A 23,157-nucleotide genomic window follows, 5' to 3' on the forward strand; every position below is an offset into this window, starting at 1 on the left:
TAGCCTTTCCGCCATCTGGGAAAGGCAATCCATTCTTTTCCATAGTCAGGGCCTACCTCACCCTCTCTCTTCTGGGGTGAGCTTTTATATTCCCTAGACCCACCCCCTTTCCAGCTGTCTGACCTACTTTGCTCCACCTGGCAGGAGTCTCTGTGTCTGCAGTATTTGAGCTAGTGGGTAGCTTGCTGCTTGGCTTTCCCTGTCTCCCCCTAGGCTCTTTTTATGGCCTTAGGCCCCTGCTGGCCCAAAAGGTTCTAGCCCTAAAGGGGCTTTTTCTGGGCTTTCCCTTTCTTGGTAGCAACCTGTAACTGGGGGGTGATCCAAACAGCACAGGCGGCTCCTTCCCCCCTCTCTCCCTGGCCTATACTGTGGCTAGAGAGCCAGAAAGCAGGGCAGGTTTGCAGTCCCAAGCCATGCCCTTGCTCACTAGCCCTCTAATGAGTAGTGCACACCAGAGAAAGGTATTAACCCTGAACATGTGACTGGGCTCTAGCACTTGTTACCCTTAATACTGGCTAACATTCCTTACAAGTAGCACCTGCTAACTCTAACATGTAATCTCACTCTTATCCTACATCTTTGAGCACATACTGAACAAGAAACCTTCCCAGCATACAAAGGCACTATTTCTGCTCTGAGTTTTAAAAAAATAACATATTCTCACTCTTTGAGTCACAATGACACTGTAGAGATTTAAATGTGCTTGTACCTCATTGTGATACCTACCTCTGTTTAAGAAGCTGTTTGTTGTCCTCGATGGTCACATTATCAGCATAATCCCTCTTGAAAATTTCAAAAGCCTCCTGACGTCCAAGTGACATCTCTCCTGATCCATCTGCCCAGAAATTAATTCAAAACTGGTTCAGTGACAGTGAAATAAGAAGTTTCATATCTGCTTTATTACTGTTTTAGAGAAGTACTACAGCAAGCCAGCATAGGAGCTCATTAGCATGCAAAAAGTCACAAGCAAGCCAAGCTCCAGATTCTACCAAGAAAAAACACATTTTTGGACCAAGACATTTTCTTTTACCTGACAAGTTACATTTAGATTCATTTCATTTGAGCATCCTCGCACATAACTTTTTGGTGTGATTTTTTTTTTTTTTAAATAGCTTTAAATTCTTTCTTAAACAAAACCAGAATGTTAGCATTCCAGGCAGTGGAAACATTTAAAAATGAAAATCAGTAGCACACCAAGGGGTAGGTGAGAGGGGGTGGGCACTGGATGCCAAGTTAGGAGGGGCACCAGAATCATCTCCCAACTCGATAGAGTCCACATCCTGGCAGCAAGAACGGCTGCATGGCTTACTCCTGCAGGGAAGTCCAAAAGAGTCCCTGGCTGTTGCTGCTGTTGCTTTAAAAGCATCAGTGCAGGGTGGGCAGAGCATGTGGCAGAGGCGGCAGCAGCTTATCCAAAGACTGTTTACAAGCTCTTGGCATGGGTAAAACTGCTGAGTGCCCTGTTGCCCCCACTCTTGGAACTCCCTTCCCGCTCTCCTGCAGGGTCTGCCCAGGGTGCCAACACTGCTCATCACCCCTCTGATAAAAATATTTTTTTTCTATGATGGCAAAATGCACATGTGTTTCTATATTTCCTTTTCTTCCTTTATTCTTGGATTCCAATTACCTTACTGTGAAATGCCTCTGAGTATGTTAAATCATATTAACCCAAAGATCATATATCTGATGATTTTCTTTTTAAATGTGACTATGTATAAAAGCTGACTTCTTTGAATCAGGTCTGTGTACTATGGAGGCTAGGGACAGAAATTACACGTAAGTGGTATAAGTGATTGGAAACTGGTTCAGATCTGTAACACAACAGAAGTTTGATGCACAAACTGCTTTCAAAATGGCTGAAATCAGTTTAAGATAAACCTGGATGGACATAGTATCAGATTTAACCAATTTAGGTTAAATCAGTTTATTGAACTTCTGTCCCAGATCCCCTCCAGATTCAGGTTAACTCACAGTCCCTCAACAACCCAGGATGCTTTGTACCTCCCCCACAAAGCTCCCTTGCAGGGGGAGCAGGCCACCCTTGGCCCAAGCTATCTGCTCCAGCAGAGCAGGGAGGTGTGCTTTAGCACACCCTGGGTTTTGACCTGAGCAACTGCAGGCAGGTGGCTGCATTTCCAGAATCAAAAGTGAATGTCTGTTCAATCTACACAGCTTAGACTAACCTGTGAAGATGAAAATCAATTCAGCCTTGGGCTTTTTGACTATCTGTACTTAGCCTGAATGTATAAAAAGGGCTGGATCATACACAACCCTGTCTCACTGTTGTCCATGTAAGTGTGAGGTAAGAAGTAGTGATAAGGATAGGAAATGGAAAACAATCATGCATGACAGTATTGTGTCCTTTTCTCCTCACATGGAGCAGTAGTAATAATAATAATCATAATAATAAGGATGATGATGATGATAAACAGAATACAAAGGGTTTCAACTTTGTTATTACTAGAGGAACTAGACTATACTTTGTGCATGACTCTCACTGACCTCCTGCATGGATTCCAATCACAAAACAATACTTCTTGTGCTTTTCACAAGAAGATGCAATTCTGATTTAGTTTTTAAAATTCCTATAGAAAAGCCTCTTTTACTACCTCCCATCTCATGTTCCATAATGTAAATATACCATAGCATGGGACTATTATTTATTAGGTCTCACTGCTAAATGGCCTGCAGATTCACATATTATTTGTTTATTTATAAAGAAGTTCAAAGTTTTAAGAGGACTCCAGGCTCAGAACAATTACTTTCAATTTGTCATATTTACATTTCAATCACAGCACTTCCTTGAGATGGATGGAAGGTATCCTTACTTTTACCTCTGGGTCTGATTCTTGAGAAAGGTCTGGTTACAGAATGAGCAAGTAAGAGCAGGAGGTGAAATTATCATCTGTGTTTATAACTGAGTTGCTCAAACCTTCCTATTTCCCTTCTTATTGATTCATTTTCAGAATCATCAACATCACTGGGATTTTTCAGAACTGGTCAAGCCAGATTTTAGTGTGGCCTAACATTATTGTTTATTTATAAAAACACCTTGCCAGAAATTTTCACTTTTTAAAGGCAGTTTTCATATTAACTTTCTATTGCTTATACTATAGTTTATATTATATGGGTTATATGTTGTGTTGCTTATGTATTGGCCAATACACTAGCAATACAATATATAAGCCATATAATATATGGTTGGTCTTCTTACAATGGCCAGCCTATAGCTTACTGTATACTGACTGCTTGGGTAGGGAGTCTCTGAACACAAGCTATTGTCATGGGCAGCTAGGTCAGGGGTCATTCAGACGAACAAGGTGTCAAACTGGTTGAGGAGGAATGGACTGAATCCAGGTATGGGCTGGGTCAGGAAGCCAGGAGGTCAATCTGAGAAGCCAAGTCAGGAAGTCAGAGGTTTGGCCAGAGTGTGCAGTCATAAGGCAAGCTGGGTCAGGTATCCAGGAGATCAAGCCAGGAGATGGATTAGGCAGCCAAAGGATCAAGCAGAACACAGAGTCTGAGGGATGAGTCAGAGAGCTGATAGAGGCATGAGCAAAAGGGAAAGCAGCCTAAGTACAAGTTAAGCACTGATGCCCAGATAGTTCATCTTCCAAGTCAGGGGGGGGTTTATAGAAAGGAGTGAAGGGTCACTGACCCTGGGTGGCCACTCCGGTAGCAGGGAGTGGGTGGACAGGTAGGCCCTGATGGAAGGTTCTGACCACCTGTATCTCACCTCAATATTCCGCCAGGCGGGTGGCAGACTAAGATGAGTGGCTACAACAGGCAGGCCAAATAGCCTGACTTTTACCCAGCAAAGCTGTGTTTTAACCATCATGGCTTCAATTTCAGTTGTCTTAGCCTTCTGAAGCACTATGGCATTGGTAACTCTATTTCCTCAATTGTGTTGTGATGGAAGCACTCAGATTCTTTGATGTACTTTTGGAAGATGATCCAGGCTTCACACCCATGAAAGCACCACTGCATAATGCATTTGAATCCTGGTCTCCATTTTGTTCCCACACCATTTGAAAATATAACTGTGAAAATGCTCAGAAGGTGATGATTTCTAATGCACAGAACACTCTCTGCCAATAATGGATTACTCTGAATGAACATGTCCAACATAGATGAAATAGTCAACAGCTTCCAGTCTTATTTCTCTTCCAGTGATATTAGATAAAGGGATATTTGCCCACTACAAGTGCCTTGTTTTTTCAAATTCATCAAACCAAACTTGGTGTTTCTTTAATATGATGCCAAGAATTTTGGGGAGCCATTGATAGTATAGTGTCCAAAGAGCTCCCAATTATCTTTTGCTGTTTGAGTAGCTACAGCAACTTATTTTTCTTGTTTATTACTATTCTGAGTATAGTGATATATTTGGGATCAAAGTAGTTTGACTTTCCTTGGATTTCTTAATGACAATATTACTTTTCCTGCTTTTAGGAGCAACACAAAAGATTAGTTTGCTCTGAATTAACTTGTGGTCCATCCTGCAGTCATCAGCACATCTCAAAATTAGGTAATATGAACATCAAAACAGTTTTAGGCACATACTTTTGTGTAGTTTATCAGATACCAGTGTTTAAACACCAAGTACATTCAGGAGATTTTGTGTACATCTCTTTGGTAGAATCGAGTGCTGATGATAACATAATTATATTCTGCCCATGTCCCGAGGAGCTGAACACTGCCTTTTCATATTGCCAACTCCTTTCCCAATATTCTTTCCAGGCAACATGATCGTTCCCCATGCTAGCATTAAAATTACCCATTGAAATAGTTTTAGGCAGTTTAGGGATAGAAGCGAGTATTCCACTTAATGCAGTGTAAAAGACTTTTTTCTTACTATGATGCTATAATAATGTCACTGTAGGGGCATATGCACTGATAATTGTGGCAAGCTGTCCAGCTGTTGGAAGGAATGAGCATTATGTCTTACATTAATACCATGGGGGAGATTAGTTAATTAGGACACAATGCAATTCTCGATGGCAAATTCTACATCATGAACTCTGCTTTCTCCTGAGGCTCTGCCTTTCCAATAAAAAAAATGGTACCCGTCACCATGTCTTGTTGTTTGTCCTTCAACAGGCAACCCAATCTTGTTCTGCACCTTTATGCTGATGTTGTACTGCTGCATCTAGACCTGTTCATGTTTCCAGCCTTTCAGATGAAGTTGGTCTGTCTGTCCAAAGTTCTGACATGGCAGAGGGACTGGATTTCTGAGGTTTCTTATGGTGAACATGTAGGGGGGTGACTGATGGTTGCAGTATGCCAACTGAGTTGTTCAAGGTTGGCAATGGTTGGTGCACCTTCTCTAGCCCCTTCTAGCAAAGCCAACAGTGTGCATCGTTTAACAGAGCTCCCTGGACACACAGGAAACTGCCAAGTCTTTTTCCTTGGATCTTTCAAGTATATTTAAGAATAATTGTGGTGACAGTGCCCTACTCCCCCTGCTTTACCTGTGACAAGCTAGGGTGTTCATGGTATCTTTGAGCTATGTGCTTTGTAGTTGTGTGTTTGTGTAGTCTTAAGATTAGGTTAGAAAAGCACTTGTATGGAATAATTTGGATAGGGATGTTCCTGCTTTGAGCAGCAGACTGGACTAGATGACCTCTTGAGGTCCTTCCAGCACTACTTTTATATGATTCCATAACAGTGATTCTCAGCCAGGGTTCCAGGGCACCCTGGGATGCTTCCAAATCCTCTGAAGGGTACCGCAAGAAGTGAGGAGATAAGTAAAAAGCACAGGCTCAGGCTTAGGCTTATCCCTGCCTGGACAATCCCTTTCCCACCATGCCCAACCTCTCTGCAAGCAGGTAAGCACTTGGATGACAAAAGTTATGGAGGGGTGCCTCAAGTCCAAAAAAGTTGAGAACCACTGTTCTAGGAGTTGCCACCCCAGATGGAACTGAAGATGACCCTTTAATCTATGTCATCCATTTGTGGGGTCATGTATAAAAGCCCCAGTAATCACTTTTGCTTGCTCTAGTCATCTTTTTTTTATTGCTGGAGGATGAGAGTCAGGAAAAGGCCACATTTTTTGAAGATGAAGGGACTGCTGCGTCTTCCTGCTTCCCACAACTCTTGACTAGTGGAGAACAAGACCCAGTGGCCTTAGGGAGCTTGAAATAACTGGAGTGCCCCACATATCACTACCTTTTCCTGTCATCAGAGTTGTTGGACAAAGGATGTCATTCACAGGCTCTACTACCAGGGACTTAATGGCTCGAGACAGGTTTTCCTCCTCCTAGGCTGACATTCTGATAAGGCAAACGAGCTCAGCATGCCTGGGTTTGGAATCAGAGTTTTCCTGGTCTGAGAATAAGCTATGACATCGCATTTTATTTTGTATTTAGTGCTACTCTCTCTCTCTCTCTCTCTCTCAAAGTGTCCCCCCAGCCATCTGCCACTTTGGGAATGGGGGGAGGGGAGGAAAGGGTCAGTCTTCCGCTGGGGATGACTCAGTGCTGGTCATCCCCAGCAGGAGGATCCATCAGCAACTATGTATGAATGTAGGGTGACACACACAGCAAAGCATATGAGAACTATGCAAAAACTAGAGAGAATGGAATCCAGCACCTTAACTGCGGGAAAGACAGAATCCTAACAAAGTAACATCACTACTAGACCAGCTTTTGGCTTCAAAGAGGGGCTTTATTATCGTCAATGTATACAGGCTTGCAGCCAGTTGGCCCTCTTATATTGCGTCCTTTCTGTGGCCCATGCCCATTTCCTCTTTGCTGTTTCATGAAGAGCTAACAGGAAATGTAGCTGTTATGTGCAGCAGTTGTGTAGCTCTCTGGTATACCCACTGCAGCTACATTCCAATGCATTATGAAAGCTACACTACGTAGAAGTCTTCCACATCCCCCAATTTGGATTATATTCTGATATCCCAAATTACACTCAGTAGTATCTTACACTGTGATGCGTCTCACTGATTTTACTGGGATTCCTGCACAGAAAGAGGAATGAAGGTAACAAAATCTGACCCAGAGAAACAGATTTAAAAAAGAAATCTGCTTAATGAAAACACATTGCAAACTACTGTCCTAAGCTTTAGTCAACAGTATTAGCACATCTGCTACTAATTTAATAATCTGAGTTAAAAAAAAATCTCCATGAAGAATGCTTGATGGCAAAGCATGCAGAAATGCTCCACCCTTTTTAAATAAAGAAATAAAGACTCGGTGCAGTCTTTACAAATGTATGGCTCAAATAAGCAGGAGTGGGTAGGAAGGGATATTTTGTGTTACAATGACCCAAAAGTTTAATGTGTCTGTCTCATAGATTCAAAGACGGTAAGTCTGGAAGGGACCTTGGAAGATTATCGGGTCCAGCCCCACTTTACCAAGCAGGAAAGACAGCTGGGGGTCAGGTAATCCCAGCAAGGTGACGGTCTAGTCTCTTCTTGAAGATTTCCAGGATAGGCGATTGCACCACCTCTGGAGGGAGTTTATTCCACAGTCTAGACACCCTGACCGTGAAGAAGTTTTTCTTAATGTTAAGCCTGAATTGATCTTCCAGTAGTTTGTGGTCATTACTCCTGGTTTTCCCCTCGGGTGCCCTGGTGAACAGTTGCTCACTGAGCCCTTGATGTACTCCCTTAGTGTAGCCGTAAGCTGCTACCAGGTCCTCTCTCAGACTTCTTTTCCTTAGGCTGAAGAGTCTCAGATCCCTCAACCTTTCCTCGTATGGCTTGCTGTGCAAGACTCTGATCATATGGGTGGCTCTTCCTTGGACTCTCTCAAGCTTGTCCATGTCCTTGTTAAAGTGTGGTGTCCAGAACTGGACACAGTACTCCAGCTGTGGTCTCACCAGTGCTGAGTAGAGCAGAAGAATCATCTTAGTTTTGCTGGAGATGCATCGATTGATGAAAGCCAGAGTATTATTTACCCTACTGGCTATAGCATCACACTGCTGGCTCATATTCACACTGTGGTCTATTATTACCCCCAGGTCCCTTTCATTCGTGGTGCTAGTCAGTTTGGTGCCACCAAGCCTGTCATTCAAAATCTTACCATTTGCAAGTTTATTGCAGATAGACTCCTTGATGAACTTTTCTAGGATTTTCCCCTAGGATGGAAGTTAGGCTGACTGGCCTATAGTTACCCAGGTCCTCCCTCCTGCCCTTCTTGTGGATGGGCACAACATTGGCCCTCTTCCAATCCTTGGGGACATCTCTAGAGAACCACGAGTTGTGGAAGAGTTTTGCCAGGGGTTCCGCAGTGACTTTGGCCAGCCCCTTCAGCACTCTCGGATGAAGATCATCTGGTCCTGCTGACTTGTATTTGTCTAATTTTTTTAATTGGTGATATACCAATTCTATGGCAGTAGTAGGAACGCAATTATTCCTACCATGCTCATCCTCAACTCTACCTGGTATGGTTTTCCCCTTGGTCCAGTGAAAGACTGGCAAAGTAGTCATTCAGGACTTCAGCTCTCCTGAGTTGTTGAGTAATGGCCCCACACTCTCATTTGTTTTCTTCCTGTTCCCTATATACCTAAAGAAGGGCTTCTTTTTGTCCTTGATTCCTGTTGCTAATCTAAGTTCAGTCGCCGCTAGGGCTGTTCCTGGATGGGGGTGAATCGGGGCGACTGCCCTGGGCCCCGCAGTGCTGGGCAGAGCAGCCATGGCAACCCTGTGCTGCTGCCGGCTTCACATCTGGCCACTTGGCACCCCCCTCCACCTCCAGCTGCTGAATCTGCTGCTGGTTTCCTTGCGTCCGGGGGTGGAGCCCCGCACAGGCTGATTTGCCCCGGGCCCTGCACCCTGCTCTGGTCATCTCTGGTTGCCACTTTAGCCTGTCTTATTTGTTCCTTGCAAATGTGGGCCATCGTGGAATAGTCCTCCTTGGGGCCCGCCCCAAGCTTCCATTGTTTATAAGCCTCTTTCTTCTTTCTTAAGAGGAGCATGATTTCCCTGTTTAGCCAAGAGGGCTTCGCAGCCCTTCTATTACCTTTTCTCTGCATGGGAATAGACTTCCTTTGTGCTTTATACATAGCCTATAGCAGGCAGTTTTGTATGAGGAAAACATGCTGTAAAATTCCAATCTCTGGCACTAAGTTTAATTTGCTGCCTGAACTGGCTGCTAGATCTGCTCTTGTTTGCAGAATGTCAGTGTGTGAGAGTTAGGTGCACCTCACAGAAAACTCCAAGAAAAACAGTAAAACTTCCTTACTGTTAGGTTGTAATGCAATCTAAGGACTTTCTGCAACACCTCCACATCCACTGCTCATTGTCAGACTGATCTGCAAACAGTTACCCTGGTCATATTAATAAGAGCTGATTAGCAGGAAACTTATCTTACCAGACAACCCTACTTACAAACAAATGAATTAGGCTTCAGGAATGGAAAGATTGTGGCTTTTGGATCTGTAGTTTCCCCTTAATCAATGTCCTCTCAGAAGAGGTGATCTGGGATGACAATATTATTTTAATGATCAACTGGTTTTGCCTGGTAGAAATTTAACAGCCAAAAATAAAAGCCATTGGCTAGCTATTTTAAAATCTTACATTAAAAAACAGAGCTGATACAGTTATGTAAAGTACACCAAGACTCACATTTCCCCCAAAATGCTGGGAACTGGTTAGTAGATATTCTGCTGCACTAAAATACAACAATATATGCTCTAGTAAATAAATGTATTCTGCAAGTGGTATCTGAGGAGAACTATCAGGAGATGGGCGAAGGACATCAAAGCTCTGAAAGAAAAATCAAAAGTACAGGAAACAAGTGTCTAAATGCAAAGCAAACACAAGACTATCACAGAAGAATGTTGGGACCCGTAGCAAGTGATGGAAAGATTTGGGTAGGGGAGGGGAATGCAAGAGAATAAATGAAGGAACTGTAAAAAAATATGGGAAGCTTGCTGCACTGGTAGATTATAATTTTCCCATGGTTGAGTTTTAGTTATGAGCAGTGCAGAAGATTCATCTAGTTTTTAAATAGAGTTGTTCGATCTCTTCCATTTTACGTCTTTTCTTATGCTGCCTGTGATACTTGGAACAATCCCTAATTTCATTAGGCTCAATCTCTCTCTTTTTTCAAGTGATTTCCAAAGGTCACACCCCCATCCCTATTATTGTTGTGTAATTTGTATCAAACTGTATTACTTTGAGCATAAAGGGTATAATTGCTTCCAGAAAGGAGATTGTTTTGTTTTGTTTTCTCATGCTGTAAAGTAGTGTCTACATCTATAGTACTATCTACAATCACAATACTAATAAAAACCTAAATAGGGGAATAACAGTCCATGATGGTAAAATTATTGTTGACAACTTCATTAAACTGTTTATTGTAACTGTAATGATGTGAAAACTAATTTCTTTTGCTCTTCCTAGGGCAAATGGTTTTCATCCTTTTTCCATATTGCAGCTGTAGGTTAAAAAAGAAAAGTTATAGGGCTCCTCTTTCATCTATGCATTAAAGAAAGGGAGGGTGGTTAAAACCCACTGGATGCATCCACACGTGCAATTAATGTGACTGAATTTACTCCAGAGCAATCTGTGGTGGAGTAAAGCAACCTGGGTGCAACGTCTCAATGCATGCCCAGTGACAGGAGCAAATTGAGCCTGGGTGGAGCAGTTTAGGCTCAGCAACAGGCAGGAGCCTGCTCCTCTGCTGGCTCAGCTGACCAGGTGCAATTCACACCCTATACACGTTTGTTTAATTGCAGTTATTTAGTCCAGCATAGGTTAGTACTTGTGTATGTTGGGACTATCCTATGCCGGAATAAATTAGTCTACTGCACCCTAATTGCGGTGCATGTGTAGATGCACCTGCAGAGCATGAACCCATGTAACCAATCTTGCTCAAGTTACTACAGTGTAAACAGGAGTTACATGGTGAATCACAAAAACAGATGTTGAATTTATCTTACAAAGGGCTGAATTTTGCCAGTATCACCCATACAGCCCCAAGGACAGGGTTACATTAACTAAGGACAGAATTTGGCTCAGTTTGTTTAAATATAAGCCATCACTGCTAATTTGTAAGACTTGTGGCACTGCAATCCATACTAGGCCAAATCCTTGAAATCAACAGTAAGTCTGTCACAGAAGAGACAGTAAAATGGAGTGAGTGCTCAAGATTTGTTATACTTTGAAGTGATGTTAGGCAATAAAAATGGCAATAAAAATGGTTTCAGCATTCAGTCACATACTGTATCAGAATACTGTACATAGAGGCCGTGTCTACGTGTGACGCTGCCTGTGGAATCATTTAGTACTTGTCTAAACAAGTATTATATGACCGCACAGTTACCCATGTTACTGTGCAGTAGCATGAATGAATGGCTTTTTGTGACACTACTGCACAGTAGCCAGAGATGATTGCAAAGTAGCATCACATCATGGTTGTTGCCACACTACTGCACAGCCAGCGTCTCATGTAGACACGGCCAGAGTTAATCAGTGAAGTCTGAAACTGATGACATAAATCCAGTCTTACCACTTCGGCAAATTTAAAGATCAGCATTTCTTTATTCTGTGTTTCCAAATACATTGAATACATTCTACTCACAGCAATCCTAAGCAGCAACTAGAATGTGCTCTAGATAAATAAAATATACACAACTACCAATGGGGGTGTCATGTTTAGAAATATACACAGTGTAGCATAGTGCTAACAGAGGAATAAGATGGATAGATGCTGCCCTTACTTATGTTAACCAGTATTCATTGAGATCACTTAAATAGTAAGTCTGAATAGATATACAAGTTCTTAGTACAAAGGTAGGCAACCTGTGGCCCTGAATGACCAACCCTGGGGTGGAGGTGGGAAGGAAGGTGGTAGGACCCAGCTGCTGCTTGTCTTCCTGGTGGCCCAAGGAAAGCACTTGCAATCGGTGTTTGTTGCCATGGAGGCATGGGGAGAGAGCCCACAGAAGGCACCCAATGCTACCAAATGCCACCAAAGCCCCACATTTACAGGCTGGATCCAAAGATTCTGTGGACTGGATCTGGCCTGCGGGCCATAGATTGCTGACCCCTGACTTAATTAATGGCCGACATTTCCAAAATGAGGGGATAATATAGGCTTCCACATTCCTATGTAGACAGCCTAATAAGCAGAATAACTTTCAAAGTTAATGAGCATCCACAGATCCTACTAAAGCTAGTTTTAGGGCCCAGGTTGGAAAATGTTGGTCAATATACTGGTTTTCTTACAGTGGTCTTGTGTTCATCAGAATTTGGAAGGCAACTTCAAGAAGTAGCAGAGAAGCGTGTATGCTGCCGATTTCTATCCCCATCATTAGAAATAGCCTTATTTTCCATAATCAGAACACAAGGAGCTTTATACCATTTAATTTGAGAATCCAACAGAAAACATTTTCAGGGCTCTTCAGCTAATCTGGAAAGTCTGCCAAATGACAACATTAGATAGATGTGGTGGAACTGAGTGAGCAATGCGCTATGAAGTAATATATTGCCTCAGAGGAGCCTGCTTCAAGATCTAGCTCAACAAAAAAGCTATTCAATATGGATATTAAATTATGCACCCTGAACACATTCTTAAACAATTGTTTACTATTTAGCATTTTTAATAGGCCACAGATGACATCCATAAGAGAAAAAGAAATCCCACAAAACTTATGGTGTAACAGGGCATCCACGTTTTATAGTTTTTAAATGTTAAAATGGGTTATTCTATTTCAAATTATTTCATGTACTTTTCAAGTCATAGACAGAAAAAAATAAATTGGAGCTGATATGTGAAAGTTTCCTCTACTCTTTTTACAGATACTTGGTATGCCAAGAAGTTTAATGGCAGTACTTGCTTGAAACCTCTCACTCTATTAAGAGGTGCTGATTGTGCTAGGAGGGGCTTAAGTGGGCTCTGCTGACTATCTGAAGTAGAGGGATTTTAACCCAATCTGGGATTTGAAAGCAACTCCATAGGAAAAGGTGAATCAAAGATATATAGCACAAGGGTGGGCAAAATATGGGCTGGATACGGCCTTTCAACTAATTGGATCTGGCCCATGGCTGGCCACCCACCAACTGATTGTATGCAGCCCATGACTGCCCCTGTGGCACTCCACATGGGGCCAAGCCCCCTGCTCCTGCCCGTGCCTGCTGATGGCCTCAGCCCCAGCCAGCATGCAGAGCTTCCCGGACGGGCTGCTTTCAGTGCAGCTGTAATCTTCTAGGTACTGCTCGACTCCCTTCACTTCCAGTGGCTCCTTCTGTCCCTGCTGTGCTGCTCCAGGCAGCAGGTAGTGCGGGGAAGTGGTGACAATGGTGGGGATGCATGCCAGGCACCACACACCCAGCCAGGAGTTGGGGAAATCTGCAGCCAGGTGGCTCCTGCCCCCGCATGTGGAGCTCCAGCTCCAGCTCCCAAATGCCTTCCAACTACTCTGCCTACCTGGTGTGATAAGCAGCACCTTCACATGGCTGAGTGCATAGGTAACTGGTGCCTCCTGAGATGGGGGGGGGGCATAGTTGGTGGGCGGCGACCTCCCACAGAAACTGGCGGTGGTGTCAGCAGCGGTGGGGTGGTGAGTGGAGACTGCTGGCAGAAGCCACCATCGGCCAAGCTCGGGGGGGCATGTGCCCCCCACCCCCAGTTGCCTATGGCCAAGTGGGCGGAAGGCGGCCAGGAACTGAAGCCCCACATGCTGGAGCAGGAGCTGCCTGGCTGCAACTTTCTCTCCCTCTTTGCTAGGCATGTGGTGCTTGGCACATATCCCCACAGTTGCCGTCACTTCCCTGTGCTACCTGCTGCCCAAAGCAGCATGGCAGGGGCAAGAAGAGGAGGAGGAGCTGCTGGAGGTGGTGGGAGACAGCAGCACCCTATCAGCTGCAGCAGCAGCCCTTTTGGGAAGCTGTACGTGCTGGCTGGGGCTTGAGCTGTTGGCAGGTGTGGGCAGGAGTGCAGTGTGGGCTGCCCTGGGTGGAAGCAGGCAGGGCTCAGCCCCATGCACAGTGCTATGGGAAAAGCCATAGGTCAGATGTGGGGGGCCAACTATACTTGCACTGCATCTACCAGGTGAGCTCTGCTGCATGCACTCCTTGACCTCACTTCCTCTCCCCACCTCTGGCTGGCTCCCAAGACCTAGTGTGCGGGCATCTCCTGCCACCCACGCTGCCTCCGTGCCCTGTGGAGATCGGGACCAGCCACTGTGCCCTCTGTCAGCCCAGGGGTGTCAACTGGGGGAGCCTGGAATTCCTCCTGGCTGCTGCTGGGGGGCCAAGCAGGGTAGGAGCAGTTCTGGACTGAACCGGCTCCCTACCATGGGGTAGGGAGGCAGCTATCTGGTAGTTGGGGCAGTTTTCCCAGCCATGTGAAGATTGTGAAGAGTCCCAAAGCATCTTATGTAGATATACCGACTGCGTGCTTTGCCCTTGCAGTCAATGGCTGCCAAAGTTTTCTCTAAGATCAGCTGGAGCAGAATTTGTTTCTAACTCAGGTAAAATTCCTGGTGAAGTAAGGGTGGAGTTTCCTTGAATAAGGACTGCACAGTGGGGCCTACTGTAAATTTGTGAACTTCCTTTTGTTCTTCTGGAGACAGTTCCAGTGGCAGATCTGTTTTTGCCATTTCCACTTATTATCGAATATAAACAAAGGAACTAGGCACTTTTCAAACTATGCTGAAGACAGTTTATTTGAAATGTCTTTTGTAGTAAAACAAAAAGTATTAGAAATGTTTGCATGTAGCATAATTCATTACATCTTCACAAGGATCCCTCTGATATTATCATATCCATCTGCTTAGAATGGAAAATAGTATAAGCTACAGAGCTCAACAATAATGAACCAATAAAGAAAAAAAACACTTTAAAGAGAAAAATAACCAACAGAAATACTCCTCTGCTGTATGCTTCAGTTAGCTTCTTCATGAAGAGCATGTGTAATACATCTGGTTACCTTCACTGGGCTATACTTCAAAAATGGGAAAACATAAAATAAGGTTGTTCATGGTGCCCCTGCAGCGCTGTACTGCACAACATGGAGCCTTTGAAAAAGTTAAAAGCCTCAGAGGAAAATAAGAGTGCCCAGATTCAATAAACTGAACACAACTCTGGTAGGGCCTAGTTTTACTAGCTCCACAGTTTACTAATAGAGCAATAATCTCAGGCGGGGACAAAATGAACAGCTGCTTTAAAGGATGGCCACATTTATGACAATACAGCACCTTGGATATATTTGGCTCCAAATGAATTTCACAGATGAATGAAACACTCCTATAGAGAGGACTAACACTCAAGTCCCACTTAAATCCTTATAATATGACTTAAGTAACTTAGTAGGTACGCATGGGTCTTACTTTAGTCCTTTACATGGGGAAGATTACATCCAGACAAAACGAACTGACTTTACAATCCAAGCTATTTTTAATATGAGGAATCATTTCACTCACTGCAAAAGTGAAGCCATCACAAAATGAAAACCTGTTGCTATTTATTAGCAGAATGAACTATTGTACATAATATCATAGAACAGTATGTGAAGAATAACACCATTTCCAATGGAAAATGGTGAATTTGAGTAAAGATCATGCAATTATTCAAACTTAAATTTGGCTAAGATTATTATGACTAAAGTGACATAAGTTAAATGTGACACAAAACTTAAGTTTTGTAAAAATAAGCTGTTAAATAAATCGAGACCAATAGAAATGCTTTCATAACATTGTTTACAACAATTCCATCAGGAACAGTGTTTTAAGCCAATGAGAATTTTAGTGAAACAGTCATCCAAACTTTCCTGTTATGCACTAGCATGTTAACTGACTATAAACGGACTAATTTGTTTCAAATGGTCCAAAAATCAGACAGACCAAAATGTAAACAGCACCATCTTGAAAAGTGAATTGACTATTTTAATTTATTTCTGTTACATTAATGTAAGGCAGCAATGTAGGTAAATTTATTTTTAAGATGACCTGACTGTACCCCTTTTATATCATTATTCTTGCAATAAAGTCCACATGAATTATGATGATCATGAATAATTAGAACTTAAGTTTTTGGTTTTGTTTCAATGCTGACAACTCTAAAGCTACACACACTTTAATGTCATTATAATGCACTAGTTTGGAACTGACCGTAAGGGACAAGTGCTAGTGAAAATATTTAATTTCTTTGCCTCAGCTTCCCTATCTAGTCAATGGGATCACTTATTTGACTATCTCATAGAAGTCTTGTGACAATGAAAAGTCCTATATACATATGAAATGCTATTAATCAACTAATCAATCATTGACATCACTTTTTACAAAGGCAGAATTCTCTATTTTTCTATCAAGGCCTTTTATCTGAGCTTATGGGATTTGACAAGCTCACAGCTTGATATGGTATGGCTCCAATATGCTACAAAATATCTGTGCTAACATCAAGGATTTATAGCATAGCTATATTTAATACATATTGTTGCCCAGTTATGCTTTTATATTGTCTTTAAAGATCAAGGGACTGTGTAACTACCAAGGCAGACATTGGGGGTAGAGGGGCAGTGAGGGCACAGCATCTGAGAATGAAAAAACACTCAACCATGAACAAACTGTTTGCAGATGTCAACAGAGATGAATGGAGAAGGGTGGTTCTTGGTATACACAAGTTTGGCCAAACCACATTTTTCTGTTTTGATATCATTATTATTATTTTAAAAACCCTTCCTTTTATCATTCATATCTAGTGTTTGTATGGTTCAAATGAGTTAAATCACTGGTGCTCACAGTTTTGGCCCGGTGGGCCAGACAAATGTTCTTAGTACAAAGGTAGGCAACCTTTTCTGGCTGTGGCCCAGAATGACCAACCCTGGGGTGGAGGTAGGAAGGAAGATGGTAGGATCCAGCTGCTGCTTATCTTCCTGGTGGCGCAGGTCGGTTTGCACTACCTACTCCAAGCCAGAGCCCAATCCTGGTCAGGTGGAGGAGACATGGGCCCCTGAGGCCTGATCTTGGGTTGTTGGGGCTGGGCAGAGGTGATGCAGGGTCCCAGAGCCTAATTGCAGCTGGTCAGAGACAGTGTGGGACTCCTCACTACCTTGTCCAGCTGGAATTTGGCTCTGGGATTGATTCCCATGCTGCTCTGTGTGCTTGATCTAGCATACAGGGTCACGCGCGGCCCATGAAGATCTCCACAGGATCCATGGGGAGCCCATGTCAGATGACAGTGCCGGGCTGGATCTGGCCCATAGGTCAGGGCTGAGCACCTGAGTTGAATGAATGAAATTTAAACTTTCACATGCTACTTCCTAATCAATTACTTGACTGAAGTTGTATATAAACTCACACACTTGACCTACACACGTACACACACAAAGATACGTTAAAAGATAGCCCTTAATTAGTATGTACACAGAGACAATCTGAGCAGGGTTAAAGCATGGCAGGCTTGGCAGAAACTCAGGGGAGTGGATATAAAGGAAAATCTGAAGTCAAACCCACAAGAACTTTAAGAGACACACCCAATGGTACTACCACATCTAAATAAATAAAAAAGGATTCATTTTGGCTTCTGCCAGAAATCACACATTTCACATCACTTCTAACAAACAGAATATATATTATACACCATGTTGCTCAGTTTATTATAAAGTTGGGACATGAAAAACAGGCTATATTTTTCACTCTTAGTAAATGAGTCTAAATCTGCCTCAGTCTGCTGCTGAGGCAGTTGCAAAGTTTTTGCTGGATCAGGATAAGAGAGGGCTAATGCCTTAGCTCAGTGCATTAGAAACCTGTGAAACTAATTCATGTAGCCAGCTGCAGGTGCTCTAACAATATAAGTGACACAAGTTACTTTCCAGATTGTCTTACAAGAGTAAGAAAGGTAAATCCACCTTACTTAATGGTTTTACCATGTACATTTTTATGAATTTCTGCACCCTGACTCTGAAAGTAGCTAGCAGCATATTTATATTTAGTGGTTGGACCTGATACACAGTCTCGTGCTTACAATTCAGATCCTTCAGATAATGTAGCTGTATACCTCTTTTCACAGTTTTCTGATTATCTGCCACTCATTGTTTATATTATGGTAGGGTCCGGAAGCTCCAGTAAAGATTGAGCATCCACCATTCATGCTTCAAAAAGCCTGGGGAAATGGGGAACACTTGAAAAAGATTGAACTAGTGGAGTTTCCATCTGCTGTTACTGCACTGGCTTACTCTAGAGTCTCTAGTGCAAGAGAACTGGTCACTTACCCAAGAGGTTTTTGTTACTAAGAGATATGGTAAGTGGAAAAAGCAGTTCTATGTCTACTGTTCTGGCAAAAGAGCAACATAGTCAACCCAAAAGGAATAAAAGAAGGAAGACACATAAAATTAATTCCTACTTAGATGTCTATTCCCTGAACAACGAACTGGCAGACAGTATCTCACTTAGCTGAAAGCCAACTCCAAGCCTCAGTTAGTAGGAGGAACAATAGTGTATCACAGCCAATTCTTCTGAAGGCAGATTAAATCTTCCACCTCTTCTGGCACTTAAAGTAAATCTAACTTCAGCATTACATTTATTTATCCAGTGAGAATAGAAAAAAGGTCAAAGCTGGATCCTTTCCCACATCATATCAGTTTATTCTGACCTGTTTCCACTCAAGTGATTTTTGGATTTAATGTGTAAGCCACTGCTTAAACCAGTCAAATCATAACTTGTGACCTGGCAGGTATATCTTTCCCATGGTACTGAATTCATTCATTCTTTATCTTATGTAAGGTCTATTTCTTCTTATTAGCTGAGCTACACTTAAATCTTTATCAGACTTGATGGAAACAAGTGTTGTAGCATATCCTACCTGGGGTAATGACATGTTAACACTACCACATGGCTGAATATGAATTTACATTTGGCATCTCAGAGCACGGACAGCAGAATGGTACAGCATGTCATACAAGAGAAGTGCTGTGCTTCACTGAACAGGTGACAGCTGAAGAAATTTAAGATTGTTCCCTTAGACCATAATTATCATTCCTATGAAATAAACTTGTGTGCTGATCAACTAAATCATCTAGCAATTGAAATTAGGCCACCATGACTGAGATGAAAAATGGAGGAAGACTAATACAGTAGAGGTTTAAAATACCTATAATCAACCAAATTAATATATATGTTTTGGCATTCTACAAATACTTTGTCATACTGAGTGATGAATGCTGCTTTTAAATCTTAGGACAAAAGGGCTAGGGACAGACATTACACATAAACCAGTGTAAGTGATCAGGAACTGGTTTAAACCTGTAACAGAAGAGATGCTCAGTGCACATAAACCAGTTTGAAAATGGCTGAAACCGGTTTGAGAAACCTGGTTGCATGTAGTATTTTTAGTCCCTCGCTCAGGTGCTATGTATTTCCCTACCAGCTTTGTCAGCTTTTTTTGGATTCACAATCCTAAACATTTACTAATAAAAGTCAATCTGATTTAACTGATTTGGGTCAAACCGGTTTATGCAATGTCTGTCCCAGACCCCTTGCTGGTATAGGATAAACCAGAGACCCCCAGAATCCTGACATGCTCTATGGGCTGGGCTGGGCAGGGCTGTCTGCTGGAGCAGAGCAGAATTGGCCCCCACCCCTCTCCTCCTAACCAGAGCACTATCACAGCTCCAGCTGGCTGAGGGACTGTAGTAGCTGCCAGGCTCCCTCCCACCCAATCCCTGCTGGCTGCTCAAGCAGGGATCTCCACTCCTGCCCTTCTCCAACAGCAGGGACCCCAGCACAAGGACCCAGGATATGGCCATGCCCCCCATGCTAGCAAATCCTGAGAGGTATCTATGTAGGTCTCCAATTTCACTGGAATAGAGGCAGACAGCTAGTGGCTTGCAATGCAAATGCACCCTACAGATAAGAACAGCTTGAAACTAATGAGGGCTTGATGGGCTGATAAACTGGCTGCAAACTGTCCGTCTTCAAGAAGGGACAGAAACGTGTTAGAAATCACCTGGTTTGCAGACAGTCTGAAGAAGCAGGGAGACCGATTGAAAAGCTCAGTATCAACAGATGCAGGGTCTAGTAACACTCCCACCCCTTGAGCAACAAGCAGGGGCCTGGGACTGCAGGCATGGTGGGGGTTAAAACCCCTCCCTAATCAGAATGTCCTGCCAGGACCTGGCTATGTACCTCTCAGCTCAGCAACCTGCAGAAGGGAATGGAGGGCTGCTCTAGCGCCCCCCGGCTTCTACCTTGAGCCACTGCAGGCATGTGTCTTCATTTCCTCAGTCCAGAGCGAAAGTTTGTGTAGTTGCAAACTGATTCAATTTAGCCAGGTTAAACTAACCTGCAAAGATTGAATCAATTTAAGCTCAGGCTTTTTTAATGTCTGTCTCTAGCCCTGGAGTTCATCTCCTGCCTTTCCACATCATCTCTTTTTGGATCTCTGAAAGATTACCCTGAATGATGGGGTAAGAATATTTTAAGAGCACTACAAAATGACTGCCTGCGTCAATGAAGTCATGACAGTTTGGATCATTGACGAGTGAATTTTTTCCCTAAAGAAATCTGTATGGATTTGCATGTATTTTTGGTGCCTGGAAAGATGGCTCCAACACCAATCTTGCCGGTAACACCATAAACCACAAAAAAGGCGTATTTCATTTTCAGAGAAGATTGAAATACCAAAGAGGAAAATAGCTTGTTATAAATATGTATTTGGGTTTGGAAACCTTTTGTACTTTTAATTCCAAATTATTTTTTCTCACAATTATATTTTGCAAAAGCTATTTTCTTTATTAAAGTAAGTGAGATAGTCTGAAGTTAAATGCTGTATATCCTGAATCACATAGGACAGAGAGATGAACAAGAAAGGGAAAATTTAGGGCTAGGTACAGAAAGTCAAAAAGCCTGAGGCTGAATCGATTCAGTCTTTGCAGGCTAGTCTAAACTGCAGATTACATTGAAACAGAAGTGAACAGACACTTACCTTCGATTCAGGAAAAGCAGCCATATGCCTGTAGTGGCGCAGGCCAGGAGGTGGGACACCAGAGGAGGACTCTCTGGCTGCGTTCACTACCTATTCCTGCTTCCCCCAAGGTCTCTGGGATTTGCAGCCCAGAATTACAGCAGCTGGACTCTACAGGGTTGCTCATCACTTCCTCTTCCTGCTTCCAGGTGCTTCTGGGATTTGTAGTACACAGTTGCAGCCAACAGTACGTTTGAGTGGGAGAGGGGGTGCTTAACCCTCTCCCTGGCCCCAGACCAGGTTTGCCTGGGGTGGAGCCCTCCCCCTGCAGACTGCACTGCATCTCCAGCTGGGCTTGCTCCCCCCCCCATTGTCTGCCAGCCCTCGCTATGGGTGACTGGTGCCCCCTTAGTTGGGGGGAGGCATGTGCCCCCCCCCCCGTGACCAGTCAGCAACCGGGGGGGTGGAGTCCCCCCACAGTAAAACTCACCGACCAGGGTGGAGCGGGGTCTTCCCATGGCAAATCTCACCAACTGGGAAGTGGCCGCAGCATTCCCAGAAGTGACCACGGTGCTATATCTGGCACTCCCATTCCTCGGCTGGTGCTCACAGCGGGGCACCGGTGCTCCTGCCTGCTCCCCCTGCCCATCAGCTAAGCGGGCAGTGCAGCCTGTCACGGGGTGCACCAGTGCTCTCAGGGGTGCATGTGCATCCCCTACGTGTTGCCACTGGCCCTCACTGCTCCAGCTAGGAAGCAGAGGAGCAGGGCCAGGCCTGCTCTCTGGAGCAGACAGCACTGCCCAGCCCAGGGCTGCAAAGCATGCTGGGATTTTAGGGGACTGTGATTTAACTTGAACCAGGAAGGGGTCTGAGACAGAAGTTAAGTTTCATAAACCGGCTTGACCCAAATCACATTCAACTAAGTTTATCTTAAACCAGTTTCAGCCATTTTGAAACTGGTTTATGTGCACTGAACTTCTGTTCTGTTACAAGTTTAAACCAGTTTATATGTTACTTCTGTCCCTAGCCTAGGAGGCATACATATTAGAAGCAGCTGGTAAAGCAAGCAACAAGAGATTCTGTCACTGCAAAGTTAGGAGTAGGAGTTGGGGAAAATGCAGGCATGAGACTCCATAATTCTATGTGAGAACAAGAGACAAGGAGCCAAATTATTGTGGAAAGAAACAAATGCAGCCACTGAACTCGATAGGAAGCTCATCTGTTTATGTTATGGCTGAATTTGGCTTGAAGTTGCCAGGAGTAAGTGTTCAGGCAAAGACAAAGAAACAAATCGACTTTATTCTACATAGAAGTGTAGACTAAATTAATGCATTTCAAAAGATGTACTAGTTACTTATATTCAGACTCCTAAAAATGGTTTGCCATTTTTATTATTAGTTTTCTTTGGTACATGTAAAATTAAAGATTAAGAGACTAGCAAAACACAAAAGTAAAAGCCTGAGCTGTGTATCTCGGTTCCTTGAAACTCTATGAGAGTTACATCTTTGACAATGAAGTGGATTATCTATTAATACAGACATCAGAAAACCTTTTTTTCAGAGGATCTAACCCCCTACATATCTGTGTCCATAGGAGCAATGGATGCTCAGCACTGCTGGACACCAAACTTATAAGAACTAGAGACCTGATTCTAGAAGAGGGGTGGGCAAAATACAGGCCATACTATCTGGCCCGTGGGGCCCCTAAAAAAATGTAGAAAATTAATATTTCTCTGCCCTTGGTTCCTGTCAAAAATGACAGGAACCAAGGGCAGTAGGACCCAGGGGAAGCCTGTTGGGCTCCCACAACATAGGGGCCCTCCTGATTCTGCCCCTCAACTGGAAGCCCCAGCTGTGGTTTTTGGGCTGGGAGCACGTGGCTGCCCGGTGGTGGGGGGAAACTCAGGTAAGAGGGGGCGGGGGGACCCTGGGCAGGGAAGGAGCGTGGGGTTGGGGGGAAATGGCCTCTCCTCGCCCACTCCCAGTGCCTCACGCTGCAGCTGCTTGCAGCCCATGTGGGGCTGCCTGTGCCCGCTCCAGACAGCCCCATGCGGGCTGCAAGCGCCTGCAGCGTGGGGCACCAGATGTGGGGTGGGGGAGGGGCCACTTCACCCCTGCACTCAGCTTTTCCCTGACCTCCTTCCCTGCATGGAGAAAAGTGGCCCCTTGCCCCACCCCATGGCTGGTGCCCCATGCTGCAGGTGCTTGCATCCTGCATGAGGCTGTCCGGAACAGGCACAGGCAGCCCCAGGCAGGCTGTGAGTGGCTGCCGCCCGGGGGGGCCGGGCTGGGGGGGGGGGG

General features: G+C 43.9%; 1 protein-coding gene across 3 annotated transcripts in view; it reads right to left on the reverse strand.

Moving 5' to 3' along the window:
* The window catches only part of KIF6 (kinesin family member 6), a 438,203-nt gene that overhangs the window by 114,828 nt on the left and 300,218 nt on the right, over nucleotides 1-23,157 (reverse strand). For all 3 annotated transcript variants that reach the window (XM_025197847.1, XM_006018586.2, XM_006018585.2), the window contains one exon: nucleotides 727-835. In XM_025197847.1, coding sequence (XP_025053632.1) covers nucleotides 727-835 — 109 coding nt within the window. The remainder of the gene's footprint in view (nucleotides 1-726; nucleotides 836-23,157) is intronic.

This window comes from Alligator sinensis, unplaced genomic scaffold (assembly GCF_000455745.1).
Source record: "Alligator sinensis unplaced genomic scaffold, ASM45574v1 scaffold198_1, whole genome shotgun sequence".
NCBI lineage: Eukaryota > Metazoa > Chordata > Crocodylia > Alligatoridae > Alligator > Alligator sinensis.